Source organism: Octopus sinensis, linkage group LG7 (assembly GCF_006345805.1).
Source record: "Octopus sinensis linkage group LG7, ASM634580v1, whole genome shotgun sequence".
Lineage (NCBI taxonomy): Eukaryota > Metazoa > Mollusca > Cephalopoda > Octopoda > Octopodidae > Octopus > Octopus sinensis.
In genome coordinates this window covers 19,421,752-19,447,255 of record NC_043003.1, presented here as the reverse complement: position 1 = coordinate 19,447,255, position 25,504 = coordinate 19,421,752, and the positions used below count along the sequence as shown (strand labels likewise).

Here is a 25,504-nt window from a genome sequence, read left to right as displayed (position 1 = left end):
ATGGATACAGTGTTTAAAAGCACAAACATATACCAGGAGGAGACAAAAATTGTTTGGCAGTAGTGATGACAATTCTAGATACATTTCTGCCTTGTTGGGCTTTGTCAGTAGCACATACTCAATCTAATACTGTTTCTGTTACATATAGTGGATATAGACATGTGCTTGTGTACATCCTTGTCTTGACCATCATTTGATGGTTGTAAATGAACATCACCATCATACGAGTTATGTTGTTCATTTTCAGTATTCCATGAAAAACATGTCTAGCTATAGGGGAAGTCTTACCTCAGTTGGAAATAGGTCAGGGTTGATAATAGGAAGAGCACCTGGCCATAGAAAAATTTACCTCAACTAATTTTGTATGATACATGCAAACATGGAAATGTGGATGTTAAATGATGATTTCTGTGGTTGCATTGGCAGGGAATAGCTTTTTCAAATCTGGATTTTGCATTGTTGGATTGATATTTTCTTCGTAAGTTTGATCCCTTTGCTACAGGTAATTACATTAACTCTTGAGGGGGTGGCCTTATTTATCAGCTAAACCTTCTGAGCAAAAATGTACCGCCTGATTGGCCCTCATGCTGGAGGGATGTAAAAGCACCCACTACACTCTTGGAGTGGTTGGCATTAGGAAGAGCATCCAGCTGTAGAAACTCTGCCAGATCAGATTGGAGCCTGGTGCAGCCATCTGGTTCACCAGACCTCAGTCAAATCGTCCAACCCATGCTAGCATGGAAAGCAGACATTAAATGATGATGATGATGATGATGGTGATGTACCTTACCAAGGAAGTACAACACAATGGTTTTGGTAATGTTTGACCTGTAACTATGTGACCAATATTAACCTAGTATTTTAACTTGTAATTATTCTTGTTAGTAATTACAGTAAGCCAACAGCTGAAATTAGCTACGTTCTACGAACTTTTCTTTGATAATTGGTGAGGTGATGGACGAGCTTACTGAATTAGTGCAAAGGAATTAGTGTATTTTGTTATTGTAATTTGTTAAAATACAAGTGTTACCTGTCACATGACAGGTATCTTTAGAAGTATACTTTTATCACTGTGGATGATATCAAGAAATCCAGGATCCAGGACCCCCTTTGGTCACGACACTGACCATGGGATTGCACCTAGAAAGTTACCCTCCTAGTCACAAGTCTGGGCGAGGTGGTTTATGGAAGACCAGCAGTCGCCCATGCATACCGGCCTCCCCTCTCCACGCCACCAGTGTTATCCAAGGGAAAGGCAAAGGCCAATACAGCTTGGCACCCGTGACGTCGCAACTCATTTCTACAGCTGAGTGAACTGGAGCAATGTGAAATAAAGTGAATTGCTCAAGAACACAACACGCAGCCTGGTCCGGGATTCGAGCTCACAACCTCGCGATCGTAAGCTCGACGCTCTAACCACTGAGCCATGCGCCTTCACCATCAAGAAATATGGTATACATATAATAGTTGAAATTTCAACATTTATCACATTTCTAGTTACCTGTACAAAATTATGAAATGAGTGCTAATTTTCAAAAGAAAAGATTTATTACCTTAAAATGAAATTAAGATTAATTTCTCATTTGTATAACTCCTTCCATAAGTATTGTCATTTATCACTCTGTCCTTCCTCTGTCTTTATAATTATTTTTCACTGTGTTTGTATGTGTGTATAAGTTGCATTCATTTACTCGTTGCCTGTCACCAAACCTAGTGTGTGCAGTCATCTGGCACCTCTTATGTTAACTCTCTCTATATATCTTTTATACTCAATCTCTCTCTTTCTTTCTCTCTCTTTCTTTCTCTCTCTTACCTTCTCTCTATACAATGTAAAATGTGACAGGAAAATAATCAATCAGCCAACATTTCTATCAGCTGCTGTTTAGTAGAGATTTGAATTTGTAGACCATTCTGAGCTAATGAAAGTGATTACATAACTCCTATTCTTTCATCATTCATTAATTGAGATATGTATGTATATGTGTGGATGCACATGCATGCGTGCACATGTGTGTGTGTGTGTGTATACATATATATATAGCCTCGGCTGGCCCCCGTGCCGGTGACACGTAAAAGCACCGTCCGTTCGTGGCCATTTGCCAGCTCTGTCTGGCAACCGTGTCGGTGGCACGTAAAAGCACCATCCGTTCGCGTCCGTTGTCAGCCTCGGCTGGCCCCCGTGCCGGTGACACGTAAAAGCACCGTCCGTTCGTGGCCGTTTGCCAGCTCTGTCTGGCCCCGTGTCGGTGGCACGTAAAAGCACCATCCGTTCGTGTCCGTTGCCAGCATCGCCTGGCCCCGTGCCGGTGACACGTAAAAGCACCATCCGTTCGTGGCCATTCGCCAGCTCTGTCTGGCACCTGTGCAAGTGGCACGTAAAAAACACCCACTACACTCGCGGAGTGGTTGGCGTTAGGAAGGGCATCCAGCCGTAGAAACACTGCCAGATCTGACTGGGCCTGACGAAGCCTTCCAGCTTCACAGACCCCAGTTGACCCGTCCAACCCATGCTAGCATGGAAAGCGGACGCTAAATGATGATGATGATGATGATGATATATATATATACACACACACACACACAACACACACATATGTATATTGAGGTTGCATGGCCTAGTAGTTAAGGTGTTACACTCATGGTTTCAAAATCATGATTTCAATTCCTGAACTGGGTGGTGCTCTTAAGCAAAATACTTCATCCCATATTGTGCTACAATCACTTTGACACCCAATATATAGTACACCATCTATGTCTTTTTCCCTTCTATCATAAGTTTGTCTTTTTTTTCCCTTCTATCATAAGTTTGTCTTTTTTTTCCCTTCTATCATAAGTTTGTCTTTTTTTTTTCCTTCTATCATAAGTTTGTCTTTTTTTCTTTCTATTATACGTTTTTTTTTTTCCTGTTACCATAAATTTGGACTCCAATATATCAGGAAGTATGCATTATCTCTATTGTCTGTAAATGCTTTCCTTCAAAGGATTTGTGGTCATCACATTATTCCAGCGGGATACCCACTCCTAAAATTTAATCAGGACGAGATTTATTCACTTGGACCAGTATATGCATACATATGCTCATTGACTGGGTGTATACATAGAAATAATTATATCCGGATATATGCACACTCACTGGCACACATACAAACATGAATATATGTATATACACATATATCATCATTATCATCATTTGATATACATAACCCATGCTAGCATGTAAAACGGACGTTAAATGATGATGATATATGATCATCATTTAACATCCATTGTCCATGGGTTGGACAATTTGACCAAAGCTGGGGAGCTGCCCCCGACTCCAGTATGATTTGATATTGTTTCTACTGTTGGATGCTCTTCCTAATGCCAACCATTTTACAGTGTGTACTGAGTGTTTTTATGTGACACCACATGGGCACTGTCATTGGTGTATATGTATTTCTTCTTTTATATGCCAACATTCTGTAGACTGATGTAAAGATACATATCTACTCATGTACATACACACATGTATACATACATACATACAAACTATTGGCAATTCCTTTTGCTTTATACTATTAGGTTAAATCAATATTTTTCTTTCCCTTGAAATGCACATTTTGAGATTATAAATGATATACATACATATATATATATATATATATATATATTCAGTTAGAGGTGTTGTGTGTATATATATACACAACATGCAGCCCGGTCCAGGAATCGAACTCACAACCTCACAATCGTAAGCGCGACACTACAAGCACTGAGCCATGCGCCTTCACTATATATGTGTGTGTGTGTGTGTGTGTGTGTATATATATACACACACACACACACATATATAGTGAAGGCGCATGGCTCAGTGCTTGTAGCGTCGCGCTTACGATTGTGAGGTTGTGAGTTCGATTCCTGGACCGGGCTGCATGTTGTGTTCTTAAGCAAGACACTTTATTTCACGTTGCTCCAGTTCACTCAGCTGTAGAAATTAGCTGCGACGTCACTGGTGCCAAGCTGTATTGGCCTTTGCCTTTCCCTTAGATAATACTGGCGGCATGGAGAGGGGACTGCTGGCCTTCCACAAACAACCTTGCCCGGACTTGTGCCTCAGAAGCTAACTTTCAATCCCATGGTCATTCATGACCAAAGGCTATCTCCTCGTATATTTCATCATCATCATCATCATCATCGTTTAACGTCCGTTCTCCATGCTAGCATGGGTTGGACAGTTCGACCGGGGATCTGGGAAGCCAGAAGGCTGCACCAGGCTCCAGTCTTATCTGGCAATGTTTCTACAGCTGGATGCCCTTCCTAACGCCAACCACTCCGTGAGTGTTGTGGGTGCTTTTTACGTGTTCAAATTCATCTACAATGTTTTTAATAGTTTTGTATTTTGCATCACTGTGAAAATATATTCTTTAGATAAACCAAAAAGTTTTAGTAGCCCAAAGTGATGACGGGAGCCATCCAAACTGAACTGATACAGAGTTAGTCATGTCTGGCTGCAAACTGTGTGATTATGTAAATTTTATTGTCACAATGCTGTATGCATCCCTATAAATCCCTTTCTTCTGAACCTCAACGACTTTTAAGGTGATGTGAGTGAGTGATCTCGGTAAATGTTTTTATGAAAGATGAAACACTTCAACTCACTTATCCTGCTGTTTTAGCTAATCCATAGGCTATATTTTCCCAGCAAAACTAACCGTTTGTTAAATATAACATATATGAGGTGTGTGAGTAAATAAAAGTAACTTAGCGGTTCGGCATAAGAGACCGACAGAATAAGTACTAGGCTTACAAAGAATAAGTCCTGGGGTCGATTATCTTGACTAAAGGCGGTGCTCCAGCATGGCTGCAGTCAAATGATGAAAAAGAGTAAGAGAGTATGTAGCATAGGTGCAGACATGGTTGTGTCATTAAGAAGTTTGCTTCCCAACCACATGGTTTCAGGTTCAGTCCTACTGTATAGCACCTTGGGCAAATGACTTCTACATAGTCCTTGGTCATGTATATACATATGTGTGTGTGTGTGCTTGTCCTGATATGTGTTGGTTGTAAATTGGTTGTCACTGTCGTAGAGTCTGTATCGTTCATTTGCAATATTCTGTGAGAACATATCTGACCACGGAGAAACGTTACCTTGCTTGGGAACAAGTGAAGGTTGGCAACAGGAAGGGCATCCAGCAGTAGAAAATCTGCCTCAGTAAACTCTAACTCATGCAAACATTGAAAAGTGGATGTTATGATAACTATACACACACATGACTATGCATAATGTTTTCTTTATGCCTCATTGTTATATAAATACACCAATGTCGTAAACGCTGTTTATCTAACTGTAATCTTTTCATTCTTCTGGCCTTTTGATCTACTATTCTTTTATGTTCTAAATTGTGTGAAAACAAACATGGACCTTTTAATCTGCTCTGTAGATCTTTTATAGCCTTATTTGGGACAGTCTACTTGTGACACTAGCAAAATTATGTCATGCATCATATATTTCTAGTGCAGACAGTATTTATATGAAGTGAAAGCTAATAAATATATGTTGCTCAAGGATTCAGTGTAATATTTTTAATAAAGTTATGAAGCCATGCCCTGGAATCTAGGAAATAGTTATATTAGCAACTTAACTGTAACGTCTACCTTTTGTCTATTCTTACCATATGTATTATATACTGACAGTTGGTGCTCTTGCAGACAAAATATGATACTTCTACTTCCTGACTATCTTAACTTCAGTTCAGGTTACCTTTTTAGGGTTACATTTTACTTGGGTACTACTTCATTCCTCTCTCTCTTATATTCTCCTCACTTGTGCTACATTCTGTGTTAACTTCAGGTTATTGAAAAAGAAAATAAAAAGATAAAAAGAAGCTTAATTAAATAAGTTTTCATTTTCCATTCTTTTTCATGTTTCATCTTATAGGTTGAGAGACAGTATTTTGTATTTTGGTAAATACCAAAAAGAAAAGAAAAAGTTTTAATAAAATAAAATCAGTGTGTCTTGAAAGCAGCTATCACCTGCTCTTCCTACTAACAAACAAATTATCTGTTTCATAACCTATGTATGTGATAGTGATAATGATGCTTCTATATATTTATTTATAGTTTCATAATAGCAGATCACTTTCTGAAATAGACAACTGATTTAAAAAAAAAAAAAAAATTTAATTTATGAAGTTTTGTAAACTTATGAAGATTTAGTATTGAGTAAAAGTGTGATAGTCATCTTTTAAAAAATTTTGTTAAATATTTGGTTATTTAGAAGTAGCAGCAGCAGAAACAAAAGAATTGATGTTACAATTACATGCTGGCAGGTTTCCATGATGGCTGACTTCTTAAAAATATTTTGAAAAGTATAACAACTGACGCACAAATCTTGTAGATATATTTAGATGAATTTTTTTTTAAGTAGATCACCTTTTTGGTGGGTGGGGGTGAAAGGAGTCATTCACCCAAAACTTTTAAAACATCTTTGTAGATACATGCTCATTTGGTTCCCCTTACCACAAACAATATTTCAGTTATGTGGGTCTGATCCACATGTTATTGGTGTACATATTTTATTAAGTTTCAATTGTCTCTGATTAGTTAATTTATTAAAAACAAAAGAATGTGAAAAATGAGAGAAATGAAAAGAATGTTCAACAAACAACTTCACTTGCAAATGTGGTGGGATATTAAGATAAAGAATATGAATGAATTTATTTGAATATTATTACTGCCAAGATCTTTAACTACATCCTGCCAGGGATGATTTGCAGCAGTGAAACATGGGCTCTCAACACTACCACAATGAACACCCTCATTGTAGCCCAATGGAAAATGAAATGGATCGTGCTCGGCATCACATTGCAGGACAAGAAAACCAAGACCCAGATTCAACAGCATGCAAGAGTCAATGACATTATAAGAACCATCAAGGAGAACAAATATAGATGGACTGGCAGCATCGCGTGAATGAAGGACAGCAGATGGACAAATACCTTGAGAACAAATAGCTGTTTTGTGTCAAGTTATTGAAAATCAGTGAGATAAAGGATAAAATAGTTGCACTAATCAATCACTACACCCTGTCCTTCCTTCCCAGAACTTCAGCCTTCTGAAATTCCCTCCTTGCTCATGCCATTATTGCGAGTGCTGACTTGTCAATTTAGAGGAGCTGCAAAAGCTATAGGTACTTCTTCTCTAGACCCTATAGTGTATGGAGGTGGGGGGGCACTGTTTTCTACATCAGCATTTCCAAAACAGGCCACTACAATTTGCCATCTACACCTGTGGTCATTAGTTTTGCTTAAAGCATTCATTAGGAAGCATTTAGTTTATAATTACTTTATTGGAAAATTTTTATATGTATTATTATTACCTGGTATAGTATTGTGAAGGCGCATGGCTCAGTGGTTAGAGCATCAAGCTTACGATCGTGAGGTTGTGACCTCGAATCCCGGACCGGGCTGCATGTTGTGTTCTTGAGCAAGACACTTTATTTCATGTTGCTCCAGTTTACTCAGCTGTAGAAATGAGTTGCAACATCACTGGTGCCAAGCTGTATTGGCCTTTCCCTTGGATAACACTGGTGGCATGGAGAGGGGAAGCCGGGATGCATGGGCGACTGCTGGTCTTCCATAAACAACCTTGCCCGAACTTGTGCCTGGGAGGGTAACTTTCTAGGTGCAATCTCATGGTCAGTGTCATGACTGAAGGGGGTCTCAGATAGTATTGTGAGATCCTCTTGTCAGAACAGTATTACATGTATGTGTGTATATAATGTTATAATTCTGCATGACATAGAATGTAGAAAGAAAGGACAAAAAATATTTAGCAATCAGTGCTAAAAGTCATTATCTTTGAATCATTTTAGAAGTTGTGCATGTCCAGACAACTAACAAGGGTTTTATACTTGGATGGCTCAGATCTTTAAATCATTTGAAAGAGATTTCGGTTCCAGGACAGTGACACGGTGTTGAAAATTTGCAAAATAAAAACATCTTCAGTAATGACTCAATTATAGCATTGATGTTGTTCTTATACCTATTCTGTCATGTCATGTGACTCAAACAGATGTTAATCTGAGCCGACCTTGAGCTAAACAACTGCAGTTTATTCATTGCTTATGTCTTCTCTGTTTGATCAATACTGTTGTATTGTATCTCCCAGACTTTATATGAAACACTTTTGCAATCTTACTGAAGCCATACATCTTCAAATCGTCCTTGACCTACGATACAAAACAGAAGCAATGTAGCATACATATTGAAGACGCTAAAAAAATTGTTCCAAAATAGCAGATTAAAGTGGTATGGCACTACATCATCATCGTTTAACGTCCGTTTTCCATGCTAGCATGGGTTGGATGATTCGACCTGGGTCTGATCTGGCAGTGTTTCTACAGCTGGATGCCCTTCCTAACGCCAACCACTCAGTGAGTGTAGTGGGTGCTTTTTACGTGCCACCGGCACAGGTGCCAGAAGAGGCTGGCAACATCCACGATCGGTTGGTGCTTTTTACGTGCATTCTTATATATTTGGCTGTTTTATTTACAACCAACAGATATTGCAATAGTTGCTGGAAAGAATTGCAAGACAGATTCTTCAAGCCAACCATCAGGAAACTGAGGGTTAAACGAAGAATGAGATGATTGGATAATATTTAAAGTCTTGGTTGGTCGTGCTTGAGAATCCAGCTGAAAAGTTTAATTACAATTACTTCTGATAGGACCCTACAGAGGAGGTACTTGAGGACTCTCAACACCCCACCCCACTCTTATGACCCTCCCATGAATGGTGGATGGATGGATACTCTTTATACTCTTTTACTTGTTTCAGTCATTTGACTTCGGCCATGCTGGGGCACTGCCTTTAGTCAACCAAATCGACCCCAGGACTTATTCTTTGTAAGCCTAGTACTTATTCTATCAGTCTCATTTTGCCAAACCGCTAAGTTACAGGGACGTAAGCACACCAGCATCTGTTGTCAAGCGATGTTGGGGATGGGGGGGGACAAACAGACAGACACACACACACACACACACACACACACACACACACATATATATATATACATATACATATATACGACGGGCTTCTTTCAGTTTCCATCTACTAAATCTACTCACAAGGCTTTGGTCATCCCGAGGCTATAGTAGAAGACACTTGCCCAAGGTGCCACGCAGTGGGACTGAACCCGGAACCATGTGGTTCGTAAGCAAGCTATTTACCACACAGCCACTCCTACACCTGGAAATGTTGTATTATCTACTGGATATTCTCAGGGAGAAAACTATTCGATCTACATTGAGATATATGAAACAACCAAAACAGCTAGTAGCATAAATGTTAATTCTAACCGATGACTAAATGTCAGTTTTCAGGATCAGAACTAGTTATTTCATAAGTTTTTTTTTTTTTTGTGTTATTTCCCTTAATTCAATTTTTAGTGTGGTACATTTCCTGTCTTTTGTTCTGGAGATTAAAGACCTTTTCAATACCTTCATCTTCAGTAAGATTACTGGACACTGTTCTTAATCCTTCTTCCCTTAGAATTCCCAAACTATGAGATGTTTTCCTTTGAATCATTAAGCTGAAGTAGTTTGAATTGAGCCTGAACAACTTTAACCTCAATTGGCCAATTTAGAAAGGCTGCCAACTTTATAAGCATCCTCCTCCACCCGTCCAACAGTGCTAAGTAATAAAAATTAATTTATGGCTTTGGGTGGAATTAATGTCAAAACAGTTAAACAACAGGGAACATAATGTACAAGTTATACCAGTGAAAAAGAAATTATGATTACCTAATTTCTTCGTTCATTATTCAATTACCACGAGGAGTATGAAACTAATGTCAGAGAAAGAGGAGAGGGAAAATCAGAGATGGAGAGAAAGGAACTAGAAGGGGTGTAATTGCTTGGGCTGTGGGGAAACTAAATACCTGCGTAATTTGTTTTGTCTGCCTGCTACATAGTATGTCTTCATTGATCTTGTGTAATTAGGTCTCTAAGGTATGCTATCCTGAGATGTGATTGCACTATTTCACATAAAGTCTAATATAAGTTCTTATGATTCTAACAGCTGTGTCTACAGCAGCAGGTAGGAATTATTTTCAATGCTTCATTGAAGACTTTTTGTTTGTTTAAATCTTAAAACTAATTTGTTATAGTTTATCAATGGAATGAATTTCTTAATGACAATTATGTTGCATCACAATCCAGCTTATTTAACTTTTTTAAAAAGTTCCCTTTCATTAATGGTTTAAAAGTTCTTTTGAAATCATTATAAAAGAATGATAGCAAGTATACAGCAAATATAGTTTTAATTGTTCACAGCATTATTTAAAATAACCATTGAAACTAAAAAAAAAATTATTGAAAACCAAATTGTTATTATATGTAGAGGCATGACTGTGGTTAAGAAGCTTGCTTCTCAACCAGAGTTTTGGATTCTGTCCAACTGTGCAGCATCTTGGGCAAGTGTTTTCTACTGTAGCCCCAGGCTGACTGCAGCATTGTGAGTGAATTTGGTAGATGGAAACTGAAAGAAGCCCTTTGTGTGAGTGTGTATGCGTGTGTGTATGTAAAAAAGATGAAAGCTTGTCTTGTGCAGCCACATATCCTACCATGACTCTTTGTCGAGAAACATCCTTCAGGACATAGTTGAGGGAGGGTAAAAGAGAGGTAAAGAAAATCCTGCTCTTGATTTGATCCTGCAACATCAAGGATTGGACTGGTCGCAACACCATGACCCTGAAATGCGTGGCAGAACTAAGATCGGTGATGACGGCTGACTGCCAAACCATCTAGAGTACCGCAATGACTGGTTGCACCAGTTAAGGGTACTTGATGATGATGTGTGTTTGTGTCAATCATTGTTTAGACATGTGATGGTTGTAACAGGATTACCGTACAAATGAGGTTCATTTCATGTCTAGCCATGGGGAAATGTTACTTTGCTAACAGGTGAGGGTTGGCAACAAGAAAGGCACGTAGCTGTTGAAAATTTGCCTCAACAGATTCCACCTGACCAACACAGCCTGAAAAAATGGATGTTAAATGACTATTTCTATTAAACTACACTGCCTTTATTTCAATTAATTTAGAAAATAATGAAATAAGTTTGGCATAATTAATGTAGTGTTTGGAACTTAACTTTATATAAAACTAGCAAATGCACTCATCCATTGGATGGTTTAAGTTGCTTTGGTGGTATTTTTTTTTTTTACTTTGTTCCAGGTGCCACCTGAGCTCAGCAAGCCGCTTGCTCAGTGGTATCTCCCATGAAGTAAATTTGAAGGAATCGGTGCTCAGCATTGTTGACAGGAAGAATAGAGCCTATCCGATGATAGGGTTGGCCCTGAATTTTGAACGTTGGCATATAGGAATCTTCATGAATGGGTTTGTGACTGAAACTTGTCATCTGGAAGGCAGTTATAAGCACAAATTTTCTGCATAGATTGCTGCAAATCAGGGTGTTGACTAAGGAGTAAAGAGGAGGAAAGGCTTAGGAGTGTTTTGCAGGTCAGGCAAGCAAACCTTTTCATTTGAGCAGCATAGGGCCTAGCAAAATGGACGTATTACAGACATATCCCCTGGAACAGTCTCTCAGTGACTGGCATAATCCTCAGCAGGATTATAGTTGAGCTCCTTTGATGTCCATCGACTACTCAATGGCTTCCAATAGCCACAGGCATGAGCCTTCCATTGAACATTAGACTGAAGTCTCATCATCTGATGGTTATCGTCATCTGCCAGCCTTGTGGCAGAAGTGGATGCAGTGTTGCATTCCTGATGAATAGCACTCTCTTCTGGGACTTCTTAAGCCCTTGTCGCAGAAGTGGATGCAGCATTGTATGCCTGACAGATAACACTGTTTTGTGGGGTTTCTGTGGCCCTTGCATCAGCAGCATGTACTTGGTAGGTTTCATGCTGCTCCGGAGTAGTTGCAGCTCTAGCAACAGCAGCCGTCTACCAAATCCACTCACAAGGCTTTGGTTGGCCCGAGGCTATAGTAGAAGACACTAGCCCAAGGTGCCATACAGTGGGACTGAACCCAGAACCATGTAGTTGTGCTCTAAAAACATTTCATCTATCTTTACAGTCTGAGTTCAAATTCTGCCGAAGCTGACTTTGCCTTTTATCCTTTTGAGGTCAGTAGAATAAGTACCAGTTGAATACTGAGGTTGATGTAACCGGCTTATCCTCTTCCCTGAAATAGCTGGCCTTGTGCCAAAATTTGAAATCAATATTTAAAAACAAACACAAACTGAAAAGTATATATGTAATTAAAGTAAAGGAAAAAAAAGACCATGTGTGTGAAACTAAGAATTGAAATAAGTTGGAAAAGTTACAAAAATGGATGGATTACATTTTTGGCAGATTTTAATCTATTAGATTGCATAACCTTGAACTGTAATTTCAATATTAAAAACAGTGGGATCTTAAGAAAATTAATAGTAAGACCTTTGGTACCTTCAAAAAACATCTTGCTTTCTCTTTTCCTTTCTTTTTTTTCTTTCTCTCTTTTTCTCTCTTCCTTTTTTCTCTTTTTTTCTCTTTCTTTTTTCTCTCTTTCTTTTTTCTCTCTTTCTTTTTTCTCTCTTTTTTCTCTTTCTTTTTTCTCTCTTCCTTTTTTCTCTCTTTTTCTCTCTCTTCCTTTTTTCTCTCTTTTCTTTCTCTTTTCCTTTTTTCTTTTCTCTCTTCCTTTTTTTCTCTCTTCCTTTTTTCTCTTTTTTTTCTCTTTCTTTTTTCTCTCTTTCTTTTTTCTCTCTTCCTTTTTTCTCTTTTTTCTCTCTTCCTTTTTTCTCTCTTTTCTTTCTTCCATTTTTCTTTCTTCCTTTTTTCTCTTTTCCTTTTTTCTTTTCTCTCTTCCTTTTTTTCTCTTTTTCTTTTTTCTCCTTTTTTTTTCTCTTTTTTCTCTTTTCTCTCTTTTTTTCTCTTTTCCTTTTTTTCTCCATTTTTTCTCTTTTCCTTTTTTCTCTTTTTTCCTCTTTTCCTTTTTTCTCCATTTTTTCTCTTTTTTCCTCTTTTCTCCGTTTTTTTCTCTCTCTCCATTTTTTCTCTCTCCATTTTTTCTTTTTTTCTTTCTCTCTCTCTTCCCCTCTCCTCCTCCTCCCTCTTTCTCTTTGACAAGGGTCTGGCCTATTTATTCCTCTTATAAAATGTTTATGGATGGAGGCTATCAAATCACTAGTTTCCTCAGATCCTTCTATTCTATCTGATTTAATAACATTGTATTATAGTTCAAAACCCACAAAGACCAACTTTGCCTTTCATTCTTTCAGGCCGTACTCCTCACAATTGCTGGCCTTGTGCCAAAATTTTGAACAATTATTATTATTATTATTATTATTATTATTATTATTATTATTATTATTATTCTGCTCCTGCCGCCAGGGCTGATTTTGCCTTTTATCTTTTTGAGGGTCAGTAAAATAAGTACCAATTGAGCACTGGAGTTGATGTAATTGGCTAGATCCACCCACCCCCAAAATTTCAGGCCTTGCGCCTATAGTAGAAAGGATTATTATTAGAATAATCAGTTGAAAAAAATTGCTTTGCAGTAAATTGTTCTGACCCCTTATATTCTGAGTGCAAATGAAATAAAAGTACCTGTTGTGCACTGGGGTTAATGAAACCAACTTATCCCTCCACCTAAACCAGCTGGCCTTGTACCAATATTTTAAAGAATTATTATTACCTTTGATAAAGCAGACAGCTAATTTGAGGAAGGGAATATGACTGAAATTAAACTCAGTTTATTAATAGTATGTATTCAGTCAAATGAAAATTTAGAAAAAAAAAGGAGGGGGGGCTCATATTGCCTGCTAGAAATACCAGCTGAGTCTTCTGTACCATATCACATTCAAGTTAGGAAAGATATGGTTAATAACCTACTCTTAGTAGTGACTGAACAAAAAAAAAATTGAATTATCACAGCTGGAATGCCTATGATCCTATATCTGTTCAATAAAGGTTGACTTGGGACTGAACAATTGTTGTAGTAGTAGTAGTAGTAGTGGTAGTAGTAGTAGTTGTAATTTTTGATTGATTATGAGATGTGTTTATATGTCTTGTATTGTGGTTATTTCTAAAAGTACAATTTTGAAGGCGGCACTCTAAATTAATAAGAGATACTTTAAAGTGGCAAAGTCATGAACTTAATACATTGATACTGGAATAATAATAATTCCCGCTTCAAATTTTGGCACAAGACCAAGAAGTTCAGGGTAGGGTATTAGTTGACTGCATCGACCCCACTGTTCAAGTGATACTTATTTTATCGATCCTGAAAGACTGATTGAAATTGGGAATTGAGCCTCTGTTAGAGACTTGGCTACTGAAAGATCACCATAACTCTGTGATGGCAACAGGAAGAGCATTCAGCCATCAAAAATCTGTCTCAACAACATTCCATCTGACCCATGCAAGCATGCAAAAGTCAACATTAAATGATGATGATGATGTTTAGTCGAGAGGGAAAGGTAATACATGTGATGCTTTACAGGGCCACTGAGACCAGGAGGAAGTGAGGGATCCTTAAACCAGAGAGCTGGCTTGACTGCTTACAATGGAGTGGATTCTGTTGACTCCTACAGAGTAGATGATGGTATTAATTAAACCAGGTGCTGGTTTAAGTCTACCAGTCAATTGAGCCATGGTGAGATTTGAACTCAGAATGCAAAGAGCCTGAACAGTTCTGCTAGTCCACTACCTTTGACTGGCCCTTTATTTTTTAAACCTGGAATGATAAAAACCAAATTTGATCTTTGTAGAATTTGAACTCAAAACACAAGAATCCAGAATAGATAACACATGCTCTAACAACTCATCCAATTAGGTCCAACAGGAATTAGATCTTAATTGCCAATTAAGCTCAAACATGAATTAGGGCTTAATTGCTAATTATGCCCAAATGAGCAATTTGGGATTAATTGGCAATTAAGCCCAAATGGGAATTTGACAATACATTATCAATACAATCCAATGTGTGGGGCTTTATGTAATTGACTGTCATCAGTTACAAATGACTGCCAAATACACCGCAAATCACATTCATTGTCTTAAAAATGGGAAGCACATATTGGTCAATTGACTCCTTAGTCCACACTGTCTCAAGAAAAGATGAGTCGGTCATGGTTTTTATCAGAGGCCTGCTCAATCAAGGTTGACCTTATTGACCACCACAGACACACACAATGTATAAACATGAAAATGGTGTTATTCTCTATTTTATCAAAACATGTGTCTGATACTGAAAGCATGAATTTAATAATTACTTTACCTTGGGGGATAAATTTAAATTAGTATTGTTGCAATTTAATATCTTCAATCTAATTAAGATATATATAAAAGACGGCGAGCTGGCAGAAACGTTAGCATGCCAGGCGAAATGCATTACCGTATTTCGTCTGCCGTTACGTTCCGAGTTCAAATTCCGCCGAGGTCGACTTTGCCTTTCATCCTTCCGGGGTCGATAAATTAAGTACCAGTTACGCACTGGGGTCGATGTAATCGACTTAATCCGTTTGTCTGTCCTTGTTTGTCTCCTCTGTGTTTAGCCCCTTGTGGGTAGTAAAGAAATATATATATATATATAATTTATGGTATCTAAGAGATACCACCACGCTTGAAATAGCAGCCAAAACTTGACTCTAAGACCACATTAAAAGTTCATACAGCACTAGGAGAGAAGACAAAAGACAAAATAAACTTGCTAGTTTATTTTGTCTTTTTGTCTTCTCTCCTGGTGCTGTATGAACTTTTAATGTGGTTTTAGAGCCAAGTTTTGGCTGCTATTTCAAGCATGGTGGTATCTCTTAGATTCCCTAAATTATGATTTTAACAATAATTATTACCTTTGAAGGTTTTATTCCCCTACTAGCCACTTGATAAGTTTGATATTTAAATAACAATCTTATCCTCATTTATATATATTTATCTATATATATTTACATATATATATATATTGGGATTAATTATATATATATTGGGATTGACTGGCCTCGTGCCGGTGGCACGTAAAAAGCATCATCGGATTGTGGACGTTGCCAGCCTCACCTGGCCCCCGTGTCGGTGGCACGTAAAAAGCACCATCTGATCGTGGCCGTTTGCCAGCCTCCCCTGGCACCTGTGCCGGTGGCACATAAAAAGCACCCACTACACTCACGGAGTGGTTGGCGTTAGGAAGGGCATCCAGCCGTAGAAACATTGCCAGATCAGACTGGGCCTGGTGCAGCCTTCTGGCTTCCCAGACCCCAGTTGAACCATCCAACCCATGCTAGCATGGAAAGCGGATGCTAAACGAAGATGATGATGATGAGAATGAATAAAATTGTCAACAAGGAGTATGGTTAGACAGCTATTTAATAAACACTACACATGTTTTGATACAACATATATCCACATATATACACAGGAAATATAATGTAATACTACCAGCTATTTGTTAATTCTAAGGGTGAATGAGCTCTGTTTTGTACTCTACTATGTTCCTAAAGGAATACACCTTAAATACACATACATACACACATTATTATATTATTTTCATTAAGGTAGTGATCTGAAGGTCAATGCAATCAACTGACCCCAGTACCCCAAAATTTGAGGCCTTGTGTCTATAGTAGAAATTATTATTCTTATGACAGGGAGCTGGCAGAATCAACACTGCATCAGATAAAATAAGTATCACTTGAACAGAATCAACACTGCATCAGATAAAATAAGTATCACTTGAACAGTGGGGTCAATGCAGTCAACTTAACCCCTACCCTTAGCAGCATTTCTTCTGGTTTTGTTCTGAGCTCAAATTCCACTGAGGTTTACTTTGTCTTTCATCCTTTTGGTGGGGGGTCAATAAAATAAGTGCCTGTTAAGTACTGAGATCATTGTAATCATTTTGCTCCTACCCCTAAAATTGCTGGCCTTGTGCCAAAATTTGAAGACATTATTATCATTCTTTTAAGGCAGTGTCTGTGTTTTTCCTCCTAACATCGCTTGACAACTGATGCTGGTGTGTACCCGTAACTTAGTGGTTCGGCAAAAGAGACCGATAGAATAAGTACTAGGCTTACAAAAAATAAGTCCTGGGGTCGATTTGCTCAACTAAAGGCGGTGCTCCAGCTTGGCCACAGTCAAATGACTGAAACAAGTAGAGAAAGAGAGTTAAGATGTGTGTGCATGCATACACACCCAATAGAAAATTAGTATATTTCATGAAATGATAAAGGTCATTGATTTATTTTTTAAAGCAACAGATATATTATAATCAAATGATTATTTCAAAAATAAACATCTGTTTTCATGTACAACAATAATTCTTCCTTGACTCGTATTATTTCTGAGAAGTGAAGGATCTCATTTAATCCTTTTAGTATCCAGTTTAATCTGTCAAATGATGTATTCATGTTGTTTTGAATTAATCGTGCATTATTTTTTCATAGCTTTGAGGTTTCAATGATGTGATTGTTTATTTTTAGAATGACATTGTAGGGAAGGTGTGAGAGGCTGGATCTGACTGGTTTGAACATAAAACATATAGAACATTTGGGTTGAATAAGACTGGTTTAAATGCAAGGTAGAAATATAGTTATTTGAACAAAGACCACTGCATTACTGCTGCTTGATTTATGGGCTTTAGAAGAGATGAGTCAAAACTGATCACAGAGACAAACTCTGAATGTAGAGAGATGAAATTAAATACTCTAGTGTATTTAGTCAAATACTTGACTCCTATTCACTTACCTTTTAGCACAGCCTCTGAGAGAAATTTTGCAAGGCCTAAAGCGACTGCTTTTGGGCCTCCTCTAAGAAGGGGTGCAAACTCATCACTGTCAGAAATTTAACCACCCTCTCTTTGATTTCCAGGCCCCACACCAATACGTTATTTGAAGCTCCTTACATAGACCCTGCCTTAAATTTTGTCATTATTGATCACTTCACTCATTTGCCTACTTCCCTTTCTGCTGTATTGTAGTAATAAGCTTTTTGATACTTACATGGGTCGGATGGAATTTATTGAAACAGATTTTCTACAGCTTGATGCCCTTCTTGTTGCCAACCTTTCCCTGTTGTTGAGCAAGGAAATGTTTCCCCATGGCCAGACATGTTTTCACAGAATACCTGAAATGAACAACACTCATTTACCAACAACCATGTAATGCCAAGACAAAGAGATACAAACACCCACACATATATCTATACATATAAAGCTGAAGTTGTGTGTGTGTGGCAGGTTTGGTAGCTTTCAACTAACACTATCTCCTCTGAGACCCTGCGGCACAAGTTGACCAAAATTAAGGGTATGATAGAAGAAGGCTTACTCTTCATTCTGTAGAAGAAAAAATTCAAATCGGACCATGTTAAGACCAAAAATTATTTACATCAAAAAGGTGCTTCTTTTTTATGAAAATCCCTATTTTTTACGATTTTTTTTACTGCTATGTCGCCATTTTCAGTGTATTTCAACCAGAAATAATGTTCACTTAAAGAGAATAACAAGCTACATAATGCAAAATTTTTACTTTTCAAAAAAGATTGAAACTATGTCAAAACCTTGTTAACGTGACATCAAAGTCTGCCTTTTTAAGTGCAACTAAAAAACAAACCCAAGCAATGCCAGGCTATACTGCTAGTTCATATATCAAGACAGACAGACAGACACACACGCATACTTATGTATATGAGGGTGAGTCAGAAAGTAATGCAATTTATAATTGCATTACTTTTTGATTCACTCCAGGAGCGGACTGAGAGTATTAAGGGCCCTCAGGCATAACTATTTACCAGGCCCTCAGGCAGTGCCTGATTGACCAACAGCTCAGTCCACCTCTGATTCACTCTCATATAATATCCAACTGGTTTCTTTTCAGTTTCCACCAAATCCACTCTCAAGGTTTTGGTTGACCCTGGGGCTACAGTTGAAGATACCTATCCAAGGTACCACACAATTGAACTGGATCCACAATCCATGTTGTTGGAAAGCAAACTCCTTAATCACACAACTACATTTATATAAAATACATTAGGCAGTTTTCTTTGTGGGTGGAAGGTTGGTGAATAATAATAAATGTCACATAATTCCCATTAACACTATCAACACATAATTGCTTTCTTTTCATGTTAATTACTTCATATATGATTTGCCAATTTCATAGTTAATCCTATAATGGAATGTACGTGGTTATTTTCAACACATAGTCAAGTTTAGTTCTTTCCTTTCCCATAAAAAAACAATGCAGCCATCCCCAGAATCGCAAATATTAACTGCAACGAGTTTTCTTTTTAGATATTTCTCTATAATTTTCATGAATTTTGAAATGGGATGCCACCCTACCATGTCCCCACACCTTACCAAATTCTGTTCAGTCATTTACATATTTTTGAACTCTCTCTCTTTTTACTCTGTTTTACTTGTTTCAGTCATTTGACTGTGGCCATACTGGAGCACTGCCTTTAGTCGAGCAAATCGCCTCCAGGACTTATTCTTTGGAAGCCTAGTACTTATTCTATCGGTCTCTTTTGCCAAACTGCTAAGTTATGGGGTCGCAAACACACCAGCATCGGTTGTCAAGCGATGTTGAGGAGACAAACACAGACACACAAACATATATACATATATATGACGGGCTTCTTTCAGTTTCCGTCTACCAAATCCACTCACAAGGCTTTGGTCGTCCTGAGGGTTGATTTGATAGATGGAAACTGAAAGAAGCCTGTCATTTGTATATCTATGAGTGTGTGTGCCTTTGTGTTTGTCTTCCACTGCCACTTGACAACCAACGTTGACATGTTTATATCCCTGTAGCCTAGCAGTTCGGCAAAAAAGACTGATAGAATAAGTACCAGGCTTTAAAAAATAAGTCCTGGGTTCAATTCATTTGACAAAAAATTCTTCAAGGCAGTGCCCCAGCATGGCCACGTCTAATGACTGAAAGTAGTAAAAGATAAAAGATATAACTGCTTCCAACAATTGGCACAAGGCTTAAAATTTGAGGGAGAGGATTAGTATGGAGTATTGGTACCCAGTACACAACTAGTGCCTTATTTTATCAGTTCCTTCTGGATGAAAGGCAAAGTCAACCTGAGTGGGTTTGAACTCAGAATGTAAAGAGCCAAAATAAATACGACACAGAAATATTTGATATTCCTACAATTCTGCTGATCCACTGCCCTGAATTTCAGTTTTATAAAATTAAGTTATATAACAGGAATTCTAATTTAAGTTCAAATTAGAATTTTAAATTTTGTTTCATTCAGACTGAAATTTCAAACTGGAGAAGGAGAAAAAAAAAGAAGCTAAATTAAGGAAAAAATAAATAAAATTACCCTTAAATTGAATTTCTCATCTTTACATTATACGTATGAATGTGCTGTCTCAAATTTTCTATCGGTTGCATCTTCTTGCTCATTCAATTTTAAGACTTAATTCAATTACCAGCTTGCAGGGATGTACATGTTTTTTTTATTTTTCTTTAACAGTTATGTAACTTTTACAAAGTTAGTTACGTTTTTCTTTCTTTTTGTTGTTGCTGTATGTGGTGTTTTGCAGTTGGATGCTATAATTTAATTGTGATTACTGAACCATGAAATCACAGTGACACTAGTAGCCAGAATTGAAGATACAGCTACTAGCAGGATGTTAACTTAATAGTTGTCTAGCTCAATCATTGAACTACCAGAGAATTCTGTTTTGTCATTTTAAATTGAAAACTTTATTTTTCCTTTTTTATATCAGAATTTTCATCTTTTATTGTTTTAGTCTGTACTTTCTTAACGTCTTTTTGGTTTAAATTTCCTCTGATTAGTGGGTAGATCTAATCACTGAAAAACTTGGTCTTTGGGTCTTATTTATATATTTGAGATGAAAGGGCTATAGCTATAGGTTTCTCATGCCTTCATAAACTGGTGGTGTGGACTGGGAGGGGAGGCCAGTAAGCTTAATTTAAAGTGTTTGAAGATGATTGGTTAAAGAAGAAAACACAAGTTGAAAGAAAATTCTACTTGGATGCAGTTTAGGGTGAGGAAAATTGCCATCATGGGATTCATTGGTTGAGAAATATAAGTGGACAAATGTAATACATGCACCTTGGGCAAGTGTCTTCTACTATAGCCTCGGGCTGACCAAAGCCTTGTGAGTGGATTTGGTAGATGGAAACTGAAAGAAGCCTGTCATATATATATGTGTGTGGGTGTTTGTGTTTTCTGTGTTTGGTCCCCCCCCCCAACATGGCTTGACAACCGATGCTGGTGTGCTTACGTCCCTGTAACTTAGCGGTTCGGCAAAAGAGACTGATAGAATAAGTACTAGGCTTACAAAGAATAAGTCCTGGTGTTGATTTGCTTGACTAAAGGCGGTGCTCCAGCATGGCCGCAGTCAAATGACTGAAACAAGTAAAAGAGTATACCTCATTCACCACTTACGTCGGTGCTACTTAAAAGGAAGACAGGGTCACTACAAGAAAAGGTTAAGAACCACTGATCTAAACCATAGAACTGACTTTGCCTATGGGTCTTCCTCTAACTTCAATGTGTGTGTGTTGACGGCATTGTGATTTAAGTATTTCAATTGTCTCCACCAAACCAAGATACCCTTGCTTAACCCTTTAGCATTTAATCCTGTCACATTAAACCAAAATATTCTACCAGCTTCACACCCACTCCACAGTATCATTCTAAACATAAACTTCCACATCATCAAAATCTTGAAGCTACAAGATAGATGTATGATTAATTCAAAACAATATGAATAAATAAGCTTTACATTTGACAGAAAAATCTAAATGCTAAAGGCTTAAATACAATGTCAGTTGATTTTCTTATGTATTTATCTTAATATATTATTCTAAATATTTGGTAAATGTATGAACATTTTTATGGATTTTTTTTTTGTTTCAATCTCAGATCCAAGCAAACAACCCAGTATGATCTGGCGGGTTTCAAGTGGTTTGTATAGTACAGCAACTGGTGCAGCGACAGGAGCTGTGAGCCTTGGGGTTGGAAGCGTTAAGTGGGTGGCAGGGAAAGGATATGATGTCGGCCATGCCGTTGTAACCAAAGTGCCAATACCAGGTGTATCAAGATGGAAAACCAAAGACAAGAGTGAATAAAGGACAGCGAAATCTACAATCGATTCATCTATCATCACTACCACCACAACAACAACACTGACAACAGCAACCATCACCACCACCAGCAATAACAATCACTTAAACATGATTGGATTAACAATGAACACAATACTCTTTTTTTTTTTGCCTTGTAATTTTTTTCTTCCCCCTGACTCCCCACTTGATCTTGCCTTTTTTATCTTAATCAAACGTGGCCAACAGCATGACACACTTGATAATTTCCATTAAGGGGTTTTAAAAAGACCAAAAAATTAAAAAAATGTTTTATATACCTAATGCTAAGAAGTAGAGAGCATAGCTATGAAGCGATTCTCAAAACAATCCATCCTAGTCTATTGCTTTTCAGATGATCTGAGGCAAATTAATGTTGGAATAGTGAGAAAGAAATCCTAGCAGTCAGTATTATAGCAAGAAGATCTGGATGTGCTCAAGGTGAAGTTTCCACATTTGTACAGCTTTACTAAGTTTGTTCATAACAAAAATGTTGGGATACATATATATATTTTATTTGCCCACCATTAAAAAATGAAAAAAAAAATTTTTTTTTTAATCTCCACATCCTATCTCATTGCAGCATCTCTTCATACTTGACAATATAAAGTGGAGATAGTCTGCTGGTCAGTTTCAATAGATACAGCTTCATCATGACATATTTCCAGGAAGTAATTTTTCCGTTTATGTTCAATTATAATCAAAGTTTGATTTCTCTTCTCTTGTCCTCAAGAAATACAGGAGAAATTGTGGATCTGCCCTTACATAATTTCTCCAATAGATTTTATGTTTTTCTTTCTATTTTTTTTTGACTCCCTTACTGATAAAAAGAAAAAAATAACTGCATATCATATGAGAATTCTGGGAGTTCAATAAAGTATTTTATAAATAAATTTTTTTCTTTATTTTAATTTTTTTTTAAACTTTTTTTTTTTTTTGCATTACTTCAAACCTTTTGAAATTGGAGATTAAAACAAAAACGAAAAATGTTAACGAGGTAATTTTATAAATATTTGTACTACCTCCCAAATTCATCTTTATCATACAGGTGTCTTCTGAAAGAGATTTTCTAGGTGATAGCTTACTTTCAGCTCATATCTGGATCACAAATGCTAATGTTTTTTTTAAAAATAAATTGTTATAAAGTAAGATATACATTTTTTTAACAGAGAATTTTTTCAGAGTATTATTTTAGCAACTGAATTCACAGCTACACCTCAACTATTTTTCATGGAGGATTTTTAATAAAGTCCTATATATTATATATATATATTTTATTTATACACTTCTCCCTCCAAACTGTTAAGGTATTGATTTTATATTTTCAATTGATCTTTTATTGTTAAATCTTATTGAGAATAATGTAAATTAGTTGGTATTATTATTATTATTATTTTTTCTTTTTTAAGAATTATTTTCAATAAACTCAGCAGTATCATACATTTGGTGAACGGCAACTGTTGATATTGTAAAAAAAAAAATAATGCAAATAATTTGTGTAATTTTGTATTTCCTCATTTAGAAATATATTTTCTTACATGTTGTTTATGAATGTGGTCTCAGCACAATATTAAAATATGAATTACCTTTAAGCTCTATTCAATGTTAACATGAAGCATTTAATATTGGGTTGATTCATAATTATTGTGGCTTTTTTTTCAAATTAAATTCTACAAAACAATAACATGTAACAAGAACATCTTTAAAGGATTATTCCAGAGCATATTCACCATCTACTTCAATTACTGTTTGCCATTTGCTTGGCAGACAGTCTGACCATCATTTAAAGATGTTTTTGTTAAATATTGTTATTTTTACTCTTTTACTTGTTTCAGTCATTTGACTGTGGCCATGCTGCAGCATGGCCTTTAGTCAAGCAAATTGACCCCAGGACTTATTCTTTGTAAGCCTAGTGCTTATTCTATCGGTATCTTTTGCTGAACCACTAAGTTACGGGGACGTAAACACACCAATATCAGTTGTCAAGCGATGTTGGGGGAACATACACAGACATACAAACACACACACACACACATTCATACACACACACACACACACACACACATATACATATATACGATGTGCTTCTTTCAGTTTCCATCTACCACATCCACTCACAAGGCTTTGGTCAGCCTGAGACTATAGTAGAAGACACTTACCCAAGGTGCCACGCAGTGGGACTGAACCCGGTACCATATGGGTGGTAAGCAAGTTACTTACCACACAGCCACTCCGAAAAAAAGCTGCAATAATTATGCACCAACCCAATACAACTACATGATTTGGGCATAAATGGATAATGTATTTAAGAAATGTCAACTAATGTAAATTGAATGAAGAAAGAATATTTTCAGTTTGTATTGGAGGACAGTAATTTAGTCAAAGTTTTAAAATTTTTTTATTCTTACTCATTCTTCTAACAAAGTCTCCACCCAACTCCTTGGGTTTCATAGTCTTGCAAATTGCATGACAATCTCACTAGTGTTGGTGGCATGAAAAGTGCACCCACTATATGCTACAGTGGTTGACATTAGGAAGAGCATCTGGTTGTCAAAACCATGCTAAAGCAGATATTGGAACATGATGCAGTACTTGGGATCATTGGATTCTGTAAAACTGTCCAACCTATGGCAGCATGGAACATGGATGTTTGATGATGATGAATTTAAAGTGGGTCAAAAAAATATTTTAAGTTTGTATTGGAAAGTACCAATGGTGAAAGAATACCTTTGAAGAAAAGTAGTTGAACAGAGTTTTCTTACATCTGTTCCAAAAAGAAATCATGCTGAATTGAGAAGCAGATGATGTTCTGTTTGAAGATCTTTTTTGCCATACTAACCTAAAAGATGAGCATTGGACTAATGGTAACTGTTATATGATAAATGGACTGATAGAAATGTTTTTAAATTTTTAGAAAAAAAGAAATACTAAGATGTTCACTGTGCAACCATATGATTCTGGGTCTAACTTCACAATGTGACACTTTGGTTGAGTGTCCTGCTATATCTTCAGGTTGAACAATGCTTTGAGTGAAATTTGAAAGATGGAAACTGCAGAGACTTATTGAGTAAATGTGCATGCATGTTGTGTGTGTGTGCTGACATGGCAATATGGTTAAGAAGTTCAATTTCCTACCATTTGGTTTCAGGTTCAGTTCCACTGCATGGCACCTTGGGCAAGTATCTTCTATTGTATCCCCAGGCTGTCCAAATACTTGTGAGTGGTTTTGGTTGGAAGCATTTCACCCGGTATGCTAACGTTTCTGCCAGCTCACCACCCTAAATGTGTGATGCTTACAGCACCTAGGTTTCCCAAGCAGTCGCCCATCTAAGTACTAACTAGGCTCGACGTTGCTTAACTTCGGTGATCAGACAAGAACCGGTGCTTTCAATGTGATATGGCCGTAAGC

The 25,504-nt window shown here is 37.2% G+C and overlaps 1 protein-coding gene and 1 non-coding gene across 2 annotated transcripts in view; one reads left to right on the top strand and one right to left on the bottom strand.

Annotated features, from left to right (window-relative positions):
* Positions 1–22,988, top strand: part of LOC115214189 — a 57,104-nt gene extending 34,116 nt beyond the window's left edge. The window contains exon 3 of the mRNA XM_029783289.2: positions 21,878–22,988. Coding sequence (XP_029639149.1) covers positions 21,878–22,083 — 206 coding nt within the window. The 3' untranslated portion in view covers positions 22,084–22,988. The remainder of the gene's footprint in view (positions 1–21,877) is intronic.
* Positions 22,989–25,385: 2,397 nt separating this feature from the next.
* Positions 25,386–25,504, bottom strand: LOC115214622. Its single transcript, XR_003881938.1, has one exon. It is a non-coding gene; the product is annotated as a 5S ribosomal RNA (ribosomal RNA).